At 41.8% G+C, this 24,304-nt stretch overlaps 1 protein-coding gene across 1 annotated transcript in view; it reads right to left on the bottom strand.

Moving 5' to 3' along the window:
- The window catches only part of THSD7B (thrombospondin type 1 domain containing 7B), a 269,406-nt gene that overhangs the window by 25,616 nt on the left and 219,486 nt on the right, over positions 1 to 24,304 (bottom strand). The window contains exons 16-17 of the mRNA XM_005242364.3: positions 9,765 to 9,898; positions 8,881 to 9,034 (exon numbers count right to left, since the gene is read on the bottom strand). Of these exons, the coding sequence (XP_005242421.2) occupies positions 8,881 to 9,034; positions 9,765 to 9,898 (288 nt within the window). The remainder of the gene's footprint in view (positions 1 to 8,880; positions 9,035 to 9,764; positions 9,899 to 24,304) is intronic.

Here is a 24,304-nt window from a genome sequence, read left to right as displayed (position 1 = left end):
ACGTAATGGCATTGCAGCACAAACCCAGATCTCAGACTTCTGTAAACTGGATTAGTTGCACAGACAATAGCATAACTAAACAGAATACATATCAGGACAAACAGGAAAAAAACTCTGGTCTAGTCTTAAAATACATAGCCAGGGCCTATTTTCCCTTCAATTACACTATGTGAAAGAAATTCTATTATGTCCCTATTACTGACACACACCTTGTCAAATAATTTAAAATGGTAATCTTATTCGAATATCCATAGTCATCTAAAATACCCAATTGCTCTTAATTATCTGAAAATTAAACCTATGTTATACCAACAGTTTGCTGGCTTTTCCACAACTAATCTGATTGCTCAACCTCACAACTAACACTAATAACTTAAATGATTTGCCAATAAAACAAAACAAACAAAATAAAAAAAAAAAATCAAATAAGGTATCCCAGTAGTTACTCCTAATTAATGTTTCTCTGCATTATGTTACCAAAGGCAGAAAAAAAAAAATCAGTGAATGCTGGGACAGAAGTTAAGTCTGTGCCATCTCGGAAATACCTACTTTTGCTCCCTTCAAAATAAGAACCTGCAGACAGAAAATATGCATCATTTTCAGATAAGTAAATTCTTTTAATAAAAGTCTTCCCCCCCTGCCCCAGCCTAGCCTGCATCCCATTGTGCTCAAGTAGAGGGCACTGATGCAGCTCAGTGCTGCACACACTGTCGTACAGCCCCCCAGATTCCCGAGCTAGCAGGACCATTTTCTTTCTCAGATGTCCTCCCAGTGGGTAGCAGACCAGTCCAACAGGTCAAAATCTGGTGTCTGCCAGGATCCAAATAAACAACTGGTTTACTGCGGCTCCGAGACCAGCGTTCTCACAGCGCTGATGAGCCACGTTGTTCACAAGTCAGAGTCAATGCGATAAGCTCCCCACTTTCACCAGTTTTGAATAATAAAGAACCTCTGTAGGAAAAGTGTTCATTTAATCAAGCTGAGTACATGGGAAACATGTAAAAATTCAAAGTCGGCAAACTGTAACTAATATCCTGTAATATTATTTGTCGAATTTCTCTTTACGTCAATTGAGAAGTCAATTTAGTTTTATAATTGATTTTCTGGCCTTACTCTTTCAAGTTAACTATGTAAAAAATTGAGCCAAATATGTATGGAACTGAATAAGCGGCAGGAGGGAATGACTTGCAAAGAAAAAGATGAAAGCTGGGAATTTCAAAGGAGCAAAAGGGAGCTGAGTATCCAGCTACCCTGGAATCTCAGTGGGCTCGGGTCCACAACTCCCACAGGACCCCTGCAAAATCCCAGGCTTGAAAAATTAAATATTTACAATGCGGCAAAGGCTGAGGAATGGCTTGGCAGATTCAAAGTCATTTAGAGGATGGGAATGGTCACAGTTACAGAGGAGGGATTGTTCCCAATGGCAACATGCTAAGGTTATTAACAAGCAATAATGAAGAGACGTGTGTAAGCTGCATAGCAGGAGGAAGATACTATGTCACCATTGTCACTACTGCCATCACTGCTAATGACATCTATCTAGTCCTGAATTTGGATCTTAAAAAATACTGAGAGAAAAACCAATCACCACCAACGGCAAATTATATTTTTAGGAGGTAGACCGGAAACAGCAGTTATTAATATTATAGATAAGGCAGCAAAACCAAGATATATTACTTGATTAATTAAAGTAAAAAATATCACATAATTAATTAAGATTTGGGCAAGATTATGGAACGGGTTGATTCCAAATATTCTCACAAATTAAGAAAATGACAAAAACCACGTGACTGTTCAAATACTCTTCCACACGAACTAGTGAAGGCACATTGATCAAGACTGGATCTGCTCTACCCAACTAGGCATCCAAGTGCCTTACCACAAGCCTACACGAATCTAGAATTTTGGGAGTTTTAAATAAGTAAAACTCTCTGTGATTCAGCAATCCTTTACGGATTATTTTCATTTACAGCTTCCCCCTTCCGATGAGTAGATGCTATACTTCCAAAGACATTGTTTTACTTCCTACCATTCTATTAATAACTACTAATTTCACTGACCATAGATTGAGCTTTTTTAAAAAATATTTTTACATTAAGACAGCCGTTACCTCCTGTGAAGTTGTCACAATGGGTTTGTGCCCAACATTTCTTCTACAGTGGAAGCACAAGGAAGGAGGAAAAGGGGCACCCAACAACACTGTTAACAGAAAGGCAGGTGCAACAGGAGCATTCTGTAGTGGGAGTTTAACTTCTGACTTGTATTTCTGAGATCATCTCTTTATGGTCACGCTGCTTATTTTTATGCCTGTGGTTACAAATCTTGTAACTAGCTTCCATAGTTGGAGAATCTGGTACATTACAAGGGGGCAGAATTGAGCGTAACAGCAAATCTTAGGCTGAAATCGAAAGCCAAGGCGATAGACTTAGATTGCAATGATTTATTAAGATATATTTAGGCAGTGTCAAAGCCAGGGCATGGCTGAACTGAGCACAATGCAGAACCCCATGCAGGTGCTGAAGCTCTCCACATGCACAGAGCTTGCTGATCCATGCTGGGGTCCACATCGAGCAACTCTTGCACAGACCTCATGTAGAAGAAAGAAAAAAAGAAGGTGGGGTGAAATTCAGCTTCTTGCTTGGGTCTCGGCTCCAGGGACATCTCCAGCAAACTACAGTAAGAGCAACTGTGGAGACTCGGCACCTTCCCCTGTTCCTTCCAGGAAAGTGAGGCTCTGCTCTGCCAGAGGGCTGGTGCTACCAGGATGGACAAGTAATTCATGCTGAAGCCTGGGGACCATCAGAGTTTAGTGCCCACTTTGCAAGTGGAAAACCTTTTTTTCAAATTCTGCCTCTGTTCTGGACGACTGAAACCCACTTCCAACACCATCCAGACTAGAAACAGATTAAAGATTTATGGATCAAAGAAGGACAATGAATATGGGTCCCAGTTGGCCATAAATATAAGAGAGGAAACAAGTCCTTATGAAATGGAGGTAGCTGTGATGACGGAGGTAGAACACCAGAGGCCTGGAGAACTCGATGTATCTTCAAGGTTAGGTGCCAACTCAGTTTGGCCATTAAGTTTTACAGACTATGTTGTTTCTTGGATTTAAGCCAGATTCCTACTTGATGACTGTGAGCAATGGGGTGTGTAATTCACGCATGTGCTTCCTTTGGAATCACTGATAGGAATGGAATTAATTTCTGGATAGAAGTAATAGCGGGGACCTAGCTCAGGTTGCACATCAATAGCTTACAGCAGTAGGAGGTCATACACAGACACAGTAAGTTTCTTTATGTGTATAACTATTCCGCCTCAGTCTACTGTATTAAATCTCATCCATTATCCTCTTCTATGAAGTGTGAAAAAATGGAGCTAAAGCCAGGGATCTATAGGCCAGATTATATAAACCACTTCAGAAACACAATATTTTAAAGCAAGAGAGGTACATAAAATGTTAAGGTAGACATGAATCAGAGTTTTTCCCAAAGGACCATTTAGAAATTATAAAAGCCATCATCTTGATTCTATGGAGGAATTCTTGGCACTAGTAACTACTACATTTTATAATAATTCTTTTAGCCAATCACATCTTCCCACCATGACCACTTGTCATTAGTTTAAGCTAACATAAAAAGCGAGGGACACAAACATACACAAAGGATGTACCCAGCCTTTCCTCCAGACAATAACCAAACAGACAAAGCACAGAAATTTTGTTCTGGAAGAGAAGGATATCAAATAAAATAAAACTGCGAGGTTATGTATGCTAAGGTCCAGAGTAAGAGCTGTTAACATATCACATGTTAATATACACTATTAGACATTCTTTGGGACGGATTTCAAAAGCTGTCCACTGATCTAAGCTTTCGTATGTGTTATAATTGTACAGCACAAAGGTTGTAACACATTAGAGAGCCCTTTAAGTTGTTTAATTTATCAAACAGCTTGTATCATGCACACTGGTCTATAAATAGCTGACCACATTATATTTAACTGGCTATTCATACGGAAACATACAGACACAAACTAAGGCAAATGCATTGGTAGCAACAGGATTTGACTATTTTTAAGAATGCAATGAACCATTATATTGTTCATGCCAATGTGGACGTTTTGTAACAATTTAACAAGCCATTTACAATAACATGAGCAGTCGTTTAAAATGAAAATGCATTTGCATAGATTTTCTTTTTGAGATGTGCCTAGGTTCTGAAACCTTATCTGCCTCCATATAGAACCATTACTTTTTAAAAAAATCATTATGAATGAAGATGAATAAAAATAAAATTAATCTAAAAATGCAGCAGTTACCAACTTTTTGATAAAGCTATTAAAAACCAATATCAAATCATAGCTATGCATAAGGAGCTGTGCATGTTCTTCCAGAAAGCCTTAGACCAGCACAATTATTATGCTTGACCTACATAAATTATCTCTTGGGCTAGAAATACAACTCCGTGCAAACTCTATTCTTCAATCCAGCCTCCATACTGCAGGTCCTCTGGCAAACCTACTTATAAAGGTGCTAGTCATGATGAAGACTTTGGTAACACACGGAGGCTCAGAGTCTAAAGGACTCCACAGTTTCTCTTCCAGCTGGCATTTCCAAACTCTAATGACTCCCACTTGCATCTGCCATGAAAGTCAATGCAAAACCTGAGAGCTGGCTGTAGTGCCCGGTGCCACTTTTAATACGATCAGTTATTGCAATCCCCCGGCATTCAAGAGAATAATAACTCAATTGTCACAAGTCCTGAGCATTGTACATCACTATTGATCCATGAGGAAAATGCTCACTGAAACAGAGACAGCTGTTCTCGCTCACTAGACATGTAACCTCCTCTAATTAACTAATTTTGAACCTCTTGGAATTAGTTGCTAGAAATGCCAACAACTGAGGCAAACAAGGAGGCCACTCGGATCGGCTACGGGTGCTGTGACAGCTATCCACACGACACAGAGAGCTAACAAAATAAATTTGAGGTAATTATTTCAGGGACTTGTAGCACAACTTGCATATTAACTCTTTTTAAGAATGCTTTGATGAATTCAATTGCAGTCAATTAATTACATTTCCAAGTCAGATGAATACATAGTTGAGACACTGCAGGACGTACATGCTAGTGGATCACTGAATATGTAACAGAGATGACAGGATTTTGGTTTCCAGATTGTTTAGCTGGGTCTTTGAGCAATCAAGTGATGATGTCTGACTGAACACACTATTGTAGCTGAAATGAATGTGAAATCTCTGAAGCAAAATGCAAGTCAGTCTAATTTGCTTTTGATTTTTTTCCTCTAGCTTTTTCTAACAAGCTTCAAACTGTTATTTTGAATGGCTTTAAAGCCTTGATATTTAAGTTACATGGATGTTACTTAGCGATAAAGAACAAAACTTTATGAGCCAAAACTCAGTCCTCAATCTGAGGGAAAACCATTCCGAATTTACTTCTCACAATAGAGAATGTGAGAATAATAGGGAAGCTTGAAATCAGTAATTCTGAGATCTTTGAATCCAGTAAAGAGACAAAATGTCCAAAGTAACCTTGAGGTATTACATTTCAGACACCTGCACTTCTGGGTCATAGCTGTGCCATTAGAGGAAATCCTAAAATTTAGCTATGTGTAGCAGTGTTAAATAGCACTATAATCACGATGCAAAAAAATGCAGTTCAGTTGGAAAATATACGTAAAAGCATCGTGGGAGAGTCTGAAATTAGAAAAGTCCACCTTAGAAACACATATATTTAAAAGGGAAATGCAGCTAAAAAAGGTAGAACAAGTACAACATTTTAGTAGAAAGAAATATCGAAGAAAATATTTCCTATTGACAAAGCAGTCACCACCTTTATGACTCATTGATTTCAACATGATTCAGGCTCATTTACCATCCTGAAAGTGGAAAATTCACATGGGAAGAGTATTGCTACAAGATAAAACCGAGTAATACCCTAGAAAGTATCCGGAGTACAATGACATATTGACAAAAGGTACACTGGATAATCTAAAAGGCCTTTTTATATGCAGCTGATAAGAGTTAGTTACTCTGATAGTAGGATGAATTTATTATCAACACTATAAAATATGAGCTGAACACCAAAGCGACTGGAAAAGAATTCTCACCTGACCAAAACCTTAGGTAAATATCCCAAATCAAAGAGCTACTGCGGCAAAGATGAAACTGAAATTGTGATTGTTCATTTCTTACAAACTAGAATTTGTCAAGTTTCATAAATCCTCCTTATCTCCAGCAAGCCAAACATGACCAGAGATACAGGAAGATTTCCTGGAATGATCTTTGGCAGCTGCCTCACAAGAGTGCTACAACTAAGACTGCCAACTATTTTGATATGAAATGTAAATATACTTGAAAAAGAGCAGCCAGAATGTATGGTTTTGCTTTTTCATTGCAATATGATGTGATCCTTCAAATTTTTCGGATTACAATGGGGAAGAGAAAGGAGCCATACTTAAAAAAACAATTTTCAGTGAATATTCAGAAAGCATTTCATACATTCTTGGAAGACAGGCACTTACTTCCAGTTTGGCATGAATCAGAAACCACACATGAGCATGCCAGCTATTGAGCAAAATTCCCTCAAATACAATTAAACAGACAGCCCTAATGAGCAAGAGGTTCTACACACGCAAACTTACTGATGTGGGATGTGATTTTTCTGGGGCTCCATGGGAAAACATTTGACAGAAGGCTGGGGGCACAACAGGTCTGACCGCAAGATTTAACGTGAGATTTGGCTCTAGATGCAGACTCCTATATTTGGGTGTTTGTATATAGGGTCTCCACGCAAGGTCCAGACCCAAGCTCTCACCTGCAGCCAGTGGAGCTGTTCAACTGACCACACATAGCTCTTCCCTTACAGATAAAACAGGATCCTCCGTAGGCTCCGTTGCCTTTGTAACAACACTGACCATGTCCACCAGCTCGTGGCCGTTCTCAGTGACCCCCTTGCCTAGTGGCAACTCAGGAGACGGAGGGCCGCATTACTTACCCTGCTGCTGGCAACGCCTCACTCCTGGCCACCACGTTTCCCCCAGTCCCTGCCCCATCACACCAGTACCCCCACGTGCTGCAGATACACCCCTGGCATGGCACAGTCATTCTGCACTCACAGCAAGCCCAGCACTGGCCTCGAAGACATTAAGCATGTGCAGCCTGGGAGGAAGTGTGCTGTGTGGTGGGTCCCCTTCTGAAACCAAACACAAATAGCCAAAGCAGCTATAAAAGGGAGACAGGGCTGCTGTAAACTCGTCAAAGGGAAGGTTTTATCCATCCATAAAACTTGAGGCTGTTTATTGCTCCGTATCTGGACAGAACTATTTAAACACATGCTCCATCAGCACACAGTCATCTCAGTTTCGCAACAAAGCATTGCAGAACAGCTTGTGAAAACATATTGTTCAGTTAATTGCATTGGCATACAGATGCCCTCACATTTATAAATTAACATCTACCATGGCACAAGGATGTACAAGGAGACACAGGGTCTGTGGCTCTCGGCCCTGCGACTGCCAAGAGCTGCGTTGCCTGAATGAGTGTAGCCCACGGGCTCAGGCATCCCTTTCCTGCTTCTGTGGGCTACAGCAGCTTCACGGTTGCCAAAAAGGAGCCTTCACGCAAGAACTCAGGGTATCTTAAGAATACCAGGGTGCTCAAAGCTTCACACAGTGCTTCGTAACCAAGTGACTGCCACCTGAAAAATACCCAATGGCCTTGACAATCTCTGCATTAGTTTACGGCACACTAAAATGAAGAAAATCTGTCTCTGGGGAAAAAAAAAAAGTCAATGGCAAAGAAACAGCCTAACCACAGTGGGACTTCGAAAGGTATCTAAGCATCTGTATCAGTTGCAAGAGTGTTATACTTCATCAAAGCTATGCTGCTCAGGAGGCGGTGAATGCAGGAAATGAAACACAAGATTTTATTTGACATGTTCTTACTGAGTATATTGATACGCTACACAAAATATTATGGAAGGAAATTACCTGTGTCAGCAGTAGTATAAATACCTGTCCAATAACCACTCAGACTTTTGATAATGGCCCTGTTAACACAGTGGCAATGAATATATGTTTGTCACTTAAATACATCAAGCAAGTCTATTAAAAAAACTCCTGAGATTAAACTTGGCACCTATTTCAACACCGATCAGAAAGAAACAATAAGTTTGAAATTCTGTGCTTTAAGGTCAGAGAGTTTTCACAAGACAGCATTTGCAGCTTCTTTCCACCTTGCACGCTTAGGAAAACACAGCACTTGGCAGTGGCTTGAATCCCTGCATAATTCACAAAGTTTCGAGTATTTTGTGACATGACAAATTGTTCAGGCATCTTGCTGCCATGCCCTTCTGTTGCTGTTGCCTCAAATCTTCCCTCAAGGTTTTGAGGAGGAGGAGATGCCAGACAGAAATAGTGTCTGTTGGGAAGGGAGAGCTGTCATTCCCTCAGGCCCAAGACCTGTTCAGAGGAGTGTGACCACCATGGTTTACCAACAGGTTGTTACGGCAGTTGTGCATCGCTCACAGAGCTCTGCACTGCAAGTGCTTCATAACACAGACAGCTCTTACTGCAGCTGGAACGCTCGTCCCTTCACCTGCTCTGCCTGGGGGGCCCCTCTCCCATAGACCAAGCAGAAAGATGTGTCGAATCAACTGTCACAGCAATAACTGTGTTTTACTAACTATAGCTGAGTCTCCGCAGAAATATAAGTATCTCCAGATTCAACCAAGCTGGCAGGATCCAGCCCTCAGAAAATAATGAGCTTTCTTAGAAAATCGCTGTCATGAAACAGCTGAAGGACAGAGAAGACTGATGCGCGAGGAACACTGCCACAGAGACAGAAGCAGGAGAGCCTACCTGCGGGCACTCGCTCCACTGTCCCCAGTCAGACACTGCACACTCACTGGGACAGTACAGGCTACACTTCTGCATTACATCTGGGATTTCAGCCTGGTTACACAGTGCATTGGGCACTGTCTCCCCTCTGTGGTCCTCAGCAGTACTCACACACCTACACAGAAAACAGACATTTTCATTAGAGGATCATCAGCATACTACCAAAGTGCTGGATAACAACATGCTTGACTCCATGTAGTACCCCATACGTAAACCAATATAGCTATATGCAGCACGACTGGGCAAAAAGTATAATTAATCATATTAATGCCAATCAAAACCAGCTACACACATGACATGCTTTTGTTAGTCGCAGATTTCAATAACCACTTTAAATAAACATTTCAAACTTCATACAGAGGGATTTTAACTTTGATCGGCTGACAGATGAACAAACAGAAAATGACAACCAGCAAGAACAAACCTTTGTGCTCCTGCTAGTAACATCCGAACATTTGGAAATAACTCAGCATTTTCCCCATGCCTGGGGACAAGTATTCCCTAATAACGAATGCCACTCCGGTGCCTGCAGTTCCATTACTTGGGGAAAATGTTAGCAAATCAAAATATGAAGGCTTTGCACCTCAGGGGGCTTTATGTATATATGGCATTTAGGTTGAAGAATCCTAATTTAAACATCATGCCTTCCTGAAAGATGTCTTGATGGTAACACAAGGCTGCATCTCTGAGATGCTTTTCCTGTAAACCATTGCACATAAACACGTTTCTTTTCATTTGAAAGACACTGGACTCAGCAATGTACTCGCTGTCAGATACTGCAGCTTTATGCAAGTATGTATCAGCTCTTTTTAATCTGGAGTACCTGTGCTTTTGTCTTCACGCACCTGACTTTCCTTGTTTGTATTCCTTCTCCACAGTGGAGGGAGTTTTGTTCACTGTTGATTTTGCACGGAGACCACGGTTCTACTACCCAAGCATACTGATTGCACTCGCTGTAGCATGGGACTGCGTCGTACACCTGCCAGGACAAAGAATCAAAACTGTTCATTTGAACTATCCAGGTTAGCATTTCTGCAGAAACGCCTCAGCCAAACCCAGGAAGGAGCACGCTGAAAAATATCCTGCCTTACGGTCCTTATGCTGAGGGTGTTGTAACAGCTTTAAGTTCATTTATTCATTGTTGACTTGCCACGGGATTTTTAAGTATATAATAAACAGTAGTATGCATGCAGCATCTTAGGAAACAGGATAAATAACAGCTATTTCCTGCAGCCAGAAGAGGAACTCCATTACAATTTCATTTGCTCTGACTGCTCTCGCTATAATCTATCACGCGTCATTCACCAGGACCATATACACCGAATCCTTTTGTATTTCAGGAGGTACAAACAAAATCAGCACTCATTTACCTTTGCTTCCAACATATTCTTGTAAGTCATTTAACCACAAAAGAATGAAATTCCATGCATCCTACAAATTTCATTTTTATACACAAAAAACGTAAACCCTTTTTTTCCCTGCAAGTGACTTATCTCTAACACATCTCCTAATCAAACACGACCGTGTATTCACCTGAACTATGGTATCTATGTAGAGAGAAAAATACAGCCAAAAGCTTGATAAACATTTTTAAAAGGTGCTGGATATTCAGGTTGTTAGAAGCAGCATACAGACACAGTACTTCAGCAGATTTTTAGGTTTAAACAAATGAATGCCTCAAGAGTTCTATTACAGTAATGAATAAAAGCTAATTATTTTGAATCCAGTTTGTCTGCAGAAGCTGATTTGAAGATACAGTGTTCTCTGTCGCTTGGTATGAAGCACAATGCACTGCCCTAGAAAAATATGGTGCACCGAAAATTTCTTCTTCCACACACCATAATCTCCTTGGCTTTGCTGCTGGGGAACCATTCAGTTCTCACCACTAAAATAACTGTAAATCAATATCCTTCCTCCCAACTATCCCCCCCAAAAATATTCAGCCACAGGTTTAATAATTTACAGTTGCATTTTAAAATAGCAGATTATGACTATGCATGTTGTGGCCACAGCAATAAAGAAAACTTATTTGCAACATTTTGCAGGTGGGAGGATGAGATCGAGATACCAATCTGAACACAAAACTGGGGTCCCATCAGAAAATTACCTTCCTATCATATGAAAGGAAGATAACTTGCTGAAGAAAACTCATCAGAAACAGAAAACGTCAGAAACTAATTTTAGCTGTGGGTTTGCCTGTAGTTTTAGCAGGGAAGAAAGAGTAAGAGAAGCTGAAAAGTGCAAAATATGTGAAGGAGAAAGGAGAGGGAAGAGGGAAATAGCAGTCGGGACTGGTGGGGGCAAGGACAGTATGAACTAGTAAGAGCATCACTTCCATGCAGAGGGAGGGGAAGGCAAGGGGAGCGAAGGGGGCAAAGGCACTAGTATGATTAGTACCAATTTTCCTACGTATTATTAAGCACAAATCCTTTTTCACAGTCTGTGCACAAGTAACGTGAGAACATGTGAAATGTGTTAGGACTGCTGTGTCAGGGGTGAAATCCGCAGAGGACATTTGGCACAACAGCCTTCTTGCACAAGTGAGCAGGGTCAGCCCGCAGCCTTTCGGGGGAGCGCGGGAGGTCTGTGACGTCTCCAGCTTCCCCTGAGCCTTCACAAAGGTCTCTGAAAGGTGACAATGCACCTCAAAAAGAAAAAACAAAACAACCCCAAAAAACCCAATACGGGCTGACGATTTCTGTATGCCGAGGTGGCAGTATTTGGCCTGACCATATGATATATAGGTATCTATGTATTGTACAAAGTGCGCAGAGAGGGTAAGTTTCCTAGACTGAGGAAGCGGCACCACAAGTGCCACTAATGACCTGCGCAGCCCAGGCTCTTTAACGTAACTGGTGTGCGCAGGGGCACAGAAAGTACCCACCGAGCAGGGCCCGTGCTCAGCACCAGCACGCGTCGCGGGGAGCCCACAGGCACGGGGGCAGTGGCAGCACACCGAGCCCCGCGCAAAGCCACCGTCCTGCCCAGCCAGCCTGTCACCTCGGGAGAGTTACAGACTCCTGCAGCCATTTCCCTGCACACACTGGGGAGAATAACAATCCCTCTTTAGGCACTGCAAAGCCTTCACGTTCCCCAAAGACAGCCAGGAGATGGATGCTGAGACAAGGAGTATTTATTAGCTTCCCTACTCCATGGGGGGCCGGGAGGGAAGGAAAAACTACACTCTGCCTATGTTGTCTGACCAAATGTACTGCTGTCTGCAGGAGACGATTAAGAGGGAAATGTGTGCTTCAGGCGTGACCAGAGTTTCCCTCGTCGCAGAGGGGAGGCAAATCCAAGAGAGCAAAGCATCAGACTTTGCAAGAACCAGCTGCCGACAGGCAGGGAACCTGCAGCCCAGGAGGAGAGGTCTCACTGGGCAATGTTAAGGGAGGTAAAACTTACTTATTAATAAGTTTATTAACAGTTGGGTGGTGCCTGTTCTTGCTCTTTAGGCTTTTGGATAGACGAGGCTGGGAGAGGCCAGGAGGTGACGGTGACGGTGCTGCCCGTGCCCCTCCACAAGCACAGAGGGGCAGCTGGGGCAGGCACAGCAGGCAGCAGCTTTAGGGATTTAAGATTCTCTTCCTTGCTCTAATTAACACTTCCTCAGGGTTAGAGGATAACCCTGTGAATCCCGCAGGTCACAACACGAGCAGTGCCAGCCTTTCAGCACTGCAGCCTTTTCTCCTCACTTGGACGGGACCAAGAACTTGGCAATCCCAGCTTGTTGTCTCAGTGACCTCTCATCACTCTGCACCAAAATCTGCTAAACCCTCAGGCCTCTCCAAACCAGCAAAGCCCACCTGTGGATGGCAGTGGAGGTCTAACACCAGGAATTTTGCATTATGGTGACCAACCGCATTTTGGTGGTCAAAACTCCCTGCAGCATTTAGCTGGCGTGATTTCTGTGTAAGAAAACCAGCAGGGCTGGGGCAGGGATGGGATGCCACGTGAACTAAAATCTACCTGAGGAATCATGCGAGGACCAAACAGAGATCCCATACACAGCGACACAAATACATGAAATGTGAAGTGATACTTCAAATGCGCTGTATCAAGAGCAGGCAGGATCGCCATAATAATAAAGCCATTAATAGAGCACTTGTATTCTGCTAATCACATCAAGCCTGTACAATTACACGTGAAGCCCCATCAGCTCTCCTCCTCTGACAGACATCCCACCCTGTGCCAGAGGAGGGAGGGCACACAGCAACAGCTGTGTGGTCCCTGCGGTACATCAGTACCCCAGCAGCGTGTTGGTGACCCACTCAGTACTTCCAATTCAGTCAGGATTGCCAGGTTACACTTGCCACCAAAAATCTGAAATACAATTGTTACAAATAACCTGTTCTCCTAAGTTATTGCGCTGACACCACTGCATATCCTGGCTGTGAACAATCTCTCTGCCCTGTGCCAGCACTGAGCAATGCCATCTCCACTAGTACCCTGAGACACTGGGAAGGTGTAAATAACTACCACGCATCACTGGGAGGGATAGATTTCTTCCAAGCAAGTTACAACATGCATCAGTAGAGTCTGTTACACTTTTAAATGGGAGTCTCAGAGATGCACGATTTCCATGGGTGAAACTCTGTGGGTATGCTTTCAGAAGCTGTGAATATCATTTGTGACTCTTATCTTTGCATTTAAAAACCATGGTGATGTGGCATATGGTCGTTTCCTCCACAGGACAACATTTTCCTCCTGTTTCTCTTTCCTGGCTTGCCATCATTTGTTTTCAATCATTCCCAATTCCTCCTTTTTTTTTTTTTTTTTTTTTTTTTGTATTTGAAAAAAATCAACCCCACAACACAACAAACCTTAAAGCCTTTCATTCCTATCTTTTTCTAATTGCTGTGGTACTTAAGGAGGTCAAACAGGTGATGTTCTTGATCTTGGTTTTTCAAAGGATTTTGGCTAAGCCTTGCTGTTCTTTGGGTCCCACCAACCAGGGGAACCTGGGATCACTTCTCACCTCCTGAGTCCATGGGAGCACCCTGCCCAAACCCTAAATGGAGCTGGGATGGGATGTGGTGCCCTTACTCCTCACCCAGCCCAGGGACCCAAAATGCCTAAGCCTGGAGGGGTTAGGGATATGCTCCCATAGATCCATGACTGCAAAACAGACTGCAGCCAAGCTTCAAATTAGACACAGCCCCAGCATTCTGGCTCTCATGACATTTGCCATCTGCTACCTCTGCTGCAGATACAGAATCCTCTTGTCCAGCTACGCCACTTCTCTTCCCAAGCACAAAGACAACAGTTCCTTTGAAAATGATCTGCTTAATGCTCACCCTTGCCCAAACTTACCCAAACCCACTATGACAATGCATTTACAGAAGCCTTCAGACTGAGTCACCCAACACACCTACTGTACTACCACAATCCATCTCCAGAAGGACAGAAACTACATGAAGGCCATGTGGTGGGCACAGGGGCCCATTGCTCTGCACTTCTCAGGGTGGGAGACAGATGCAGGCACCTGACCTGTGTGGAGCTGCAGAGCTCAGCACCCAGGGGACCACGCCTGGCTCCATCCCTTAGCGCCTCGCCTCTAAACCTTTCAAGAAACAAACACAATCAAAACACTTCTAGCATTTTTGGAAATTAAATGTTTTCCTCGATTTTTATTCACAGTCATATGCTGGGGTTTGGGCTCAACGAACCAAGAGGTGAAATGATGCCTGACCGAAGTCAATGGGAGTTTTTCTGCCGACTTTCATAGGACACCTGTATCACTCTTTGTAGCCACAACTAACCTAGAGTACATTAACATCTTAATCCTAAAATCAAGTTGATGGGCACAGTTTTAAATAAATTAAAGAGAAGAAAGACAAAAGCTACTTTTTAAGAGACAATCTGCTCTAGGCTTGCCTAATAAAAGAAGCCAGCTCCCATTCACTCCAATGCAAACCCTGGGTCCTTGCTAAAGTATCTTGATATCAACAGTTACTTCAACAAGACATACAAACATTTATCTACTTTAATAGATGATACTTGCATTTTAATGAAAAGTCCAAATATCTAACCACCAGAGAACTCTAGTGTGACTTATAATGTTCTGCAACTTATGTAAATGTAGGTCAGGAATAATACTGACCTTGCAAAGGACGTATAGAAACGAAGGCACGTGCTCAACTGATGTGATTCATTAAGAGAAATTCATACCTACTTCAGGTGGCTTTTCTGATGAGCACCTGCAAAGTAAACTAGAACAAGGTTCAATGCTTCTGAAAATCATAGTGACTCCATATTTCAGTGAACATCAAGATTTATTGTCCCTCAGGGTAAATATTGACTCCAGTTTTCCCTCAGTCGATATTTTAGCTTTCAAGACAGTAAATCTTGGTGTTCACCTCAACTAAAGTCAATATCTGCTTATTATATTAGAACAACCAAACTGATCACTGTAGCAGTTGCCTGAGACCCTGAGGACAACCTCTGTGCTATTCATTTCTAATAAAAATGGACTAAATTCATTGCTAACATAAGTTCATTTCACATCGCTGCCCTTATACCAAGGTTACATTAGACCTAATACATTGAAACAGCCAGAACCGAAGAAATAAAAACCTATTTTTAAACTATGGAGACCACCATGAATAACACTAAAGCTAGAAAAGATCTCATATAGGAAAGAGAGTTGATTTTCTCTGGTTTGCTGAGACTGGCCAGCGATTTCCTCACTTTTAACACTTTCTGCATACCCACTTCGATGTTCCCTGTATATCCAGGCTGCAAGAACAGGCAGTAGCGGGATGTCACCCTGCAGAAGTGGCCCTCTCCTCCTACGATGGCTTATGGCCACCACTTCTTGCAGTCTGGACCACAGCCAGCACTTCTCTTGCAACCAGCATGATGCAAATGGATCTGGAGCACAACAGGAAATACAGCTCCAAAAACGTCCATCCATTGCAATCACCTGCAAATCTGACTTGTATGTTGACTCCATCCAGTTTATCCAAATCTCTTTTTCAGTTGAATGGTGCCCATACATTAACCAAATAATTTCTATAATGCTCTAATACTGCCCTTGCATCCCATTTAATCCAAAACAGATAATTCCTAATAATGAGTTGCTTTCATTTAATTCTTTAAAACTGAATTCAAAATGGAGTGCTTACTTTGTTAATTACTTAAGTGCATGTTTGATTTGGCAGATCTAAACGTGCATTTAAAAGCTTTACCGAATTAACTGTATATTCGAAGGAAAAGTACTTGCACATTAACAAACACTACATCACAGAAAAGACCTCATTAAATTGTCAAAATTAAATAGTTCTCTTTAAAATAAAATTGATTTTATTTCATGCTAGTTTATGTATTGATCACAACTGTCAGAAATACGCTAACCGCTCACCAGTATTAAAACTGGTTGAGCAATTAATTTTCAAGCAATTTGGATTTTGCAAAGTGGCTGTTTCACTGATGAAAACTTGTCTTTAGGTATTTGGATGCTGCAAATAGCCACCAAAATTAAAAAAATATCGCTCAAGAATGACTTATAGCACAAAAGTTTTAATAGATTGGTTTGCGGTAAGTCTTCTGAAATTATTGGAATTCCTTGATTTCTTGTGCCTCTAGCAGATACCAGCACAAATATTCGTGAAGCAAATTCAGCACTTTTAGTTTTCATTTACACCCAAATCAAGGGAGTTAGTGTTTTTTACCTCCTTTTGTGGTACAGAGAAAAGAAAATCAATTAGAGCTCCGCTAAGGTTATGAAAAGCCTTCATTGGCGTTGAACCAAGTTTATAGAAAACTTAGACCTGCCTAAAACTTTATAGCTGGCAAAAGGATGGGATCGATTTTATTCCAAGTACAAAATATGAATTAAGAGTCAGGGCAATAATTACTATGGCATAGACAGAAAGACGTACCAATTCCCAGTCTCTGCCCTGCAGGCAGGATGGAAGCCCCTACAGAAACAGACCTTTCACCATTACTCTGAGGGACTAGCCATGGTGACAGCCCTCAAAGATATTGCCAAAAAATGATTCTCACTGAGTAGGAAGGGTAAAAACATTTAATCGGTCCTCTGAAGTTCCCCAGCTCTTGATTATCTATTTATAGCCTGACCCTCAAAACTGTTCAACTTTAATCCTAATTTACACATGAGAAAACGGAGGATGAAGAATTGACTGATTTATTAGAGGGCTGGTGAGGAAGCCCCCAGGGACTGGGGGACTGAGTTTGGAAATGCCCTATTTCTTGCACTAACTGGATGACATCTCAGCTTAAAATCAGATACTGGAAAGTTCAGATAAAGACATTTCAGGATGAAGCCATCAGAAAAAGCAGCACTGTAAAATTCTGGCTGTAAAATCAGGAAAAGAGGGGAAATTGGGAAAGCAGCAGAATATCCTTGCTATAAAGACATCCGGATGCTCCACTTTCCCACACCACAGCCTTCAGATGCTTTTACTGTACCCAGTCTTTTGCTCGACTTTACAAAATGCTCCTAGTAAATCCCTTCTTTTCTTCTAATGGATGATTAAATATGCAAAGACAGACATCACTGTATTTCAAATTCTAAAGTGCAATAAGTGGAAAATGCCTTGTTTAAAAAGTTAATTGAAGTGAGCTCTGTAGAACCCCAGTCATTACAGCTCACACTGACAGAACTAATGTGTTGCTCAGCAAGGTTTATTAATTTATATTTAGTAGTGGTAAGTGGTGCAGGCATTACAAACACCAAGTCATAATGTGGTAAAGCACGAGCACTCCTTCCTGGAGATTCAAATAAGAAGTTGGCATCATTCAACGTGAGAAAACGAGGGAGAACGTGCAGCTCCTGGCCCCAAACCTGCCTCCCTGGTTTTACTCAAGGTTTTACTGTCACTACAGCCTTTGAGGAGCAGGACGCAGCACAGAGTATAACCGTGCAGATACAACACACATACTGGGAATTTATTTCTACCTGAAACACTCAGGCAAGACAATTTAGTCTCAGAGTTACACAAAATGTGGAGATGTTAAAGAGTGAACGGGGGACATGCAAATACAATCACAAATGGCCAGTTCCTGTGGCTCTGCTGTTTTATTTTTCACTTATGTTTCTTCACTATCAAGAAAATATCGAATCTAGATGAGATATTAACAAATGCCATTTTAGTATGTTGTCAGATATGGGGGTCTAAAACAAGGCAGAAACTTGTTAGTGAGAGTTTTGGTGCATTTTTGCTAATTCCAGAAGCTGTAGGTGCTGTAGCTTGTGCTGCCTCCCTGCCACAAAGCCAGGCAAGCATAGCAAATTTAAGGAGATAGAAATAAATCAATGTCCCTTCTTTTTGAAAGAGCACTCTGCTGCAGCTGAAGGATAGTTTCAGGGGTAACAAACAAATGCGGCACCTCTCTGGATGAATCTGTTACACAACAATAATGTTGGATCCAGTTTTAAAGAGAGGAAGGGAAAAAAAGTTCATTGATGAAGAACAACATTGAAGCCCCTTTTTACTAAATGAGAACAATAAGGTAAGATGAAGACAGATTGCAACACCAACCTGAGCCTTTGTAGATGTCCGTGTTAGCAGGGCATGACAAGCAGAAAGGAAAGAAAATTATATATTCATTAGTTCAGCTGCTGTATGATAATAATGCGAAGAAAAAAAAGAGCAGAAAATCTGCTTAAAATAAAATTGCCTTAATGTAAGATTGTATTCAATTCTTCAATTTTCCCATCTTTCAAAAAAAATAAAAACAAAAAAATCCCTCAAGCAGAAATTAGGCATTTATTTGTGAGTGAATGAAAAGCATGACTATGCTGAAGAATAAAGCAGAGTTCACTCAGCGTCATCCAGCAATCCTCTGAATTCCATAAGTGTGCCTCACGATCAAAGCCTTAGGATAATAAAAAAATTGTCCAAATCTATGAAGCTTAAACTGAAACCTGGTAAGAAACCCCACAAACAAGGAATATCGATCACGACAGATATGAAAGGCTTTCAGACATTTAAATCTTAATTGGGTGGCACTGCCTTCAGCGAAGCCTGCGGATGACATGCAGAAGGCATGCCAGACGGCACACAGCCAGCTGGTCTTTGTCAGGTGGGACTCCAGCTCTGTGAACACCATCAATAACGCAAAGTAGATTTCATCATGGAAAATATAATTAAATTATAAAAATTCAATACCATGGGCATACAGCGCATGCACATCCTACGGAGACGGAGGGCTCTGCAGGGAGGGCTCACGCTGAGATCGCCAGGGCTCCACCGGCAGCGTCAGAGCTGCACTATTTAAGCCCGTATCAAATCACCCTGCAGCCCCCAGGCAGCCTCACTATACAGCACGGACAACATAAACATCAGCTTTCGCTAACCCAGCCTGGGCAGCCTGGTGCCCCCACTCCTCTCACCCGACTGGCAGGCCAACCAAAGCCCACACGGCTGCGCCCCACGAGCCACCCCAGCCTGGGGGACACGGGGTGCCTGGGTGAGCCTGCGACCACCACGGCCCCCCCGCGCTCCCAACCCATCACTGCCTTGCAGTAGGTCAGAAGCTTGCCCCGGCGGGATATGAGCAAGCGATTACTAGATCCAGAAGCCAAGTTGTCTGTCACATGAAATGAAATAAATGCCAGCACTAAACACAAACAGTCCCAAAGAAGCACTTTCTTTGTAGGCATCTGTACAAAAGGCAATTTAAAGAGAAGACCATCAGAGCTTACTACTAAGTTTAAAATGATGCCTGGGAGACAAAGTTTCAGCCCAAGTCTTTCTTTAAGAGATTTTAAATCATTTCTGGGTCTAAAAACTTCAAATTGATATTCTATCAGTTTATTTTTGTGTCTTAAGCAAGAGTGAATTAGCATGGCAAAGTAGTCACACGTTTGTCCTTACATACTATGATCTTGGACTGACAGTTTTTCCACGTGAAATTTAAAACTGGTTAGCTGACAAGAACAATTTGATTGATAGCAGTATCAACGAGAAATAGAAGAGACTGGGAAGTGTCAGGCAGTTGAAAGGTGTATTTTCTGGAACACATTTCCATGAGACTACACCAAAGGCTGGAAGCAGAGCAAACTGCAAGCTGCTCCTGGGGCTTCCCATAGTCCCAGCAAGACCAGTCCAGTTTCAGGTTCCTGCAAAAGCAGGAATAAAAATGCAAACAAGCTCACAACCTGATTGTTTTGTTAGGGTGTGACTGTCACTCTCCCCCAGGTCTGCTCAGCAGTGGGTCTGATTCCTCCTCAGCGGCATCCAGAGAGAAACGGATGCTTGTGGGGAGAGCAGGACAGACGCAGATGGATGAGTGATAGATCCCATAGCTTCACAGCTCAGAAAGATCACCCACAGCCTGATTAGGAGCTGGTGCTGGAATTTTTTTCTTAGAAGAGCAAGTTACTGAGAAGCCAGGATATTTGACAGCCTGTTGCATCGCATATTTGTGGTAGCTGTCTTACTGCCAAGACAAGCAGATGTTAGTACCGCGCTTAGACGCGGCATTAACTTGAGCAATTTTCTCTGTATAATTACAGGTAACGCAGACCTCCTAGCAGTGCTGCTGAGAGGCCAGCCTTGTGACAAGGCATCTGAATTCACAGATTTGAAGGCAGCTACAATCACACTGCTGCACCCTTAGAAATCCTGCAATTGTTATAATTTGACAGTTTTTATTGATATTTCTTATAGGCAGATCCAGACAGAAAAGATTTAGGCACAGAAGAGCTGAGTTTTCTTTCCCAAATGCATACGTTCAAGAAAAGTGATGTGCTGCAGAGAGAAACCATGCTTCCACCTGTGAGTGCTCCCCATCAACAACATCCATATTTAATAAACTAAAGGCTCCCTTGAGCCAAAAGTTAAATTCTACCCAATCTATTTCAAACATCAGACTGCACATACACTATCCCCTGAGCCAAAAGGTAAGAGGGAAGTGCTTGCGAGCCACTACCTCGAGGGGTAGCTGGTGTACCTGTAGTTCGGGGTATCTTTCTTCCGCATTTCCTACTTTTCTTTCGGAGAAGGGAACACATATTTTCAAAACCTACACTTCTATCATTGGCCTGTATTTTGAGGTTAAATGCTTTACATGGACGTACATGAATCAATGGAAAAAGGCTTTTACTGACTTCTACTGTTTGGGTCATGCTGTAGCAAGCAAGGAACATCTGAACATTTATAGATACATCACTAAAATATATTTTTTGAAAAAAAGTATGGAACATGGTGAATTTTTGCTGCACTACCCATTTATTTAAAATGTACAACAATAAACTATATATATTGCTGGTTAATGAGAAGCTATATAAAAAACAAATCAATTTTTTTGGAATAAATCTGACCAGGAACAACTGCATAACTCCACATACACACATACCCATGCTCTGCAACCATCAGCGTCTAGCACAGAGTTATGTTTTCTTTGTAGTTTGTTTTTAAGGAGTTTATGAGCGTCTGACTATTGGAACCCTACCAGAAAACAGAACTCCTTATTTGCTCTTGTACCAGTTGTCATGTACCCCGAAACATGACCAGTGCTCCAAGTCCTGCTCTGTACCACTACAGCATTCAGGAAGGGTATGTCAGGGCACGAGTGATTCAGCAGTTCTCACACCTCTGCCTTTCCCTAGAGCATCATCTTCACACATCCATGATTCTGGAAATAATGGAGTGAAAAAGGCTGTATCCCAAAACAGCAAGTAAAAGGAGAAAGTCAAAAGTAAATGCATAGAGACTGCGCAATACAGCTGTGCTTTGCAGTGTGTCGTACACACAAACCACTCTAGCCAAAACTTTTTAGAGAATTAAATAATGCAACAGAGCAAATAGCATGTGGTATAAATTAGAGGACATGGTAATTTAAAGATCATGCAAACACTCTAAAAGCAAGTAATCACTCAGACCACAGCAGATTAGAAAGACAGGAAAATTAAAAGGCAGAGACAAGAATCTGAAGTTGAATGGCAGATCTCAAGGGACTGAAAAGTCAAAGAACCAGAAAAGGAAAATACTGTTACCCATTGCAGGAAGCCCACAGAGAAAGCCCAACACTAAAAATAGTCAATTTACAGTAGAGAGAACAGTAGAAAATGAAAGATCACCAATGAGGTGAAAGGAAAAAAAGGTGAGAGAAACTTTTTGTGATGGGCACTGGCTCAAAGTTTGGCCAACAAGGAGGGCAAACTTGAAGACACTTGAAATAACTTCTGGGTCAATGGGGATATTTAGGAATGATGGAAACAAGACTGTTTGGCATCCTTCAGAAGATGCAACGTGAGAGAGCTGGAGGAGGAAAGAGGGGAAAACACTGTGAACTGCATAGCAGTCAGATAATCTTCTGTTCTTGGAAAAATATTTTCCTACAGACATTATCTATAAGCAGCAGAAAATAACAAGGAGATGAGTAGCAGGCAGCATGGGTTTGTCAAGAACACACTGTGTGAAATCATTCTGATGTTCTTCGGTAACAGGATAACAGATGCTGTGGATAGGGATGAAATGGCAGGTATTATGTTGACTTTATTAAGCCTTTCACACTACCTCTCAGGCTAAGGAAATATGGTCTGGATGAATCTAATACTTAGCAAGTACAATGTTGGAAAATGATACTCTTGAATAGTTAATAAGGTAAAACGGGCAAGAAACCTTATGCATGGCTCTGCAGAGCTTTATGTTCTGTATCCAGTCATATTCCTTGTTTTTATTAATTTGGGGGTGATGGATTAAAGATGATTCTTACCGACTCTGAATGCTGCCAAGGTGAGAGGGACAGTGAGGCAACTGAAGGACAGGAAGGGAATTCGAAACGGGCTTTATGAATTGGAGAAATGGACTGAGAAAATAGGTTGAAAGAGAAGTTGAGGACTACAGCGATGACAGATCAACCAGACAACATTGTGAACACAGCACGACAGACAGCTGGCCTCTTAGGGGTAACACGGCCCTGGCTCCACAAATGGTACAGAAACAAAGAGAATCTAGGTCAGTAATATTATAAAAAGACAAGACAAATGTAGCTTGTAAAAAAAATTAAAAAATACCACTTCAGCTATGGCATGGCTTCAGCTCAGGAAGCATGTCCAGATCTGTGCACCCAACTTTGAGAAATCTGAAGGATTTGAACCAGCTGAGAGCCTACGGATGACAGTAAGATTAGTAAGGCCAGAATCAAATTGGCAAGGCGAGCGGTGGCATTTCCACAGCTGCTTTACACATAAATATTTAAAACAGCAGTATAATTAGTGACAATCTATACAATGGCAGGTCTGTCAATGAAGCATGGTATCACTGTCAGATAAAATAGCAATACTGCATCATAAAAAGAAATAACTCTGCTGTATCATACCAGATGCGGAGCAGCAGAAAGACACCTGAGAGAGCTCTAAAGAGATCTTCCAGCAGCTTGAAACCATCTATCTGCAGCATCACTGAGCTCCATGCTGCCTAATTCAGTGCTGCCTTGAATAAATCACAGACTGCCAGACTGTATTTTGGAAACCAGGGACTCTCTTAAACCTCATACAGGAACAGGGCAGTGGAACTACCATTATATAAAATATTAACAGCACTGTTATAACACCGCCTACATTTCTAGCTCCTCGTTGTAAAAGTAACATTGATAATAACAGAGTGGTTAAAGGAAAAAATATTTAGGGTCTGAAAAACTTGCCTAAAAGTAACAAAATAAAGAAACCTACCTCCTTGGTTCAGCTGAGAGGCAGAGAGGAGGAGACTTGATCTTTTCTGGCAATATATAGACAGGATTTCTCTTAGAAGAGCTCTTTTTAAGCTAGCAGGTATGTTCCCAAGGCTGAGCGCTGTGGTTAGACAAATTCATATTCAAGTTATGAAGAAGAGGGAACTTTTTGAGAATGAAGGAAATTAATTACTGGATCAGCTTATTCAGGGTAAATCCTCCTTCAGCTGAAGTGTGTGCCAAGGTGGGGTGCCTTTCTACAAACCTGCTCCATCTCCACAGGTAGGCAGGGATTTCACTGCAGTCATGTAGCTTATGCTGTACAAGAGGTCAAAGCAGACGACCATCATCACCATGGTCTACAATCTGGTCTTAGGATCTCTGAACGAGGAACTCCACAGAAGACTTCTAAATCACGTACTAATAATTTATTAACTCATACTACATACTTAAAATACAAATAGTATGTTAAAGTTGAAAGGATGACTGGGTGGGTTTTACATATATTTTGAGAAGTTGTAAAAAACATATCTACATTATAGATCAGAAGCGCACCGGAGTTCGGCCAGTCCATGTGTCATCTCATAAATGTTGATCCCACAACAACAACAATATTTTATTTACTGCAACAGCTTTAGCTACTGAATTGTAACCAACAGAGCAGCTGGAAGTGAGCACAGAGAATACACTTTTCAGCCAGGTCATGATGTTGCCAGTAGCATGCAGGACGGAAGAGGAA

This window comes from Falco peregrinus, chromosome 8 (genome assembly GCF_023634155.1).
Source record: "Falco peregrinus isolate bFalPer1 chromosome 8, bFalPer1.pri, whole genome shotgun sequence".
Classification (NCBI taxonomy): domain Eukaryota; kingdom Metazoa; phylum Chordata; class Aves; order Falconiformes; family Falconidae; genus Falco; species Falco peregrinus.
Note: the sequence above shows the minus strand (reverse complement) of the source record. Positions and strands in the feature narration are given on the sequence as shown.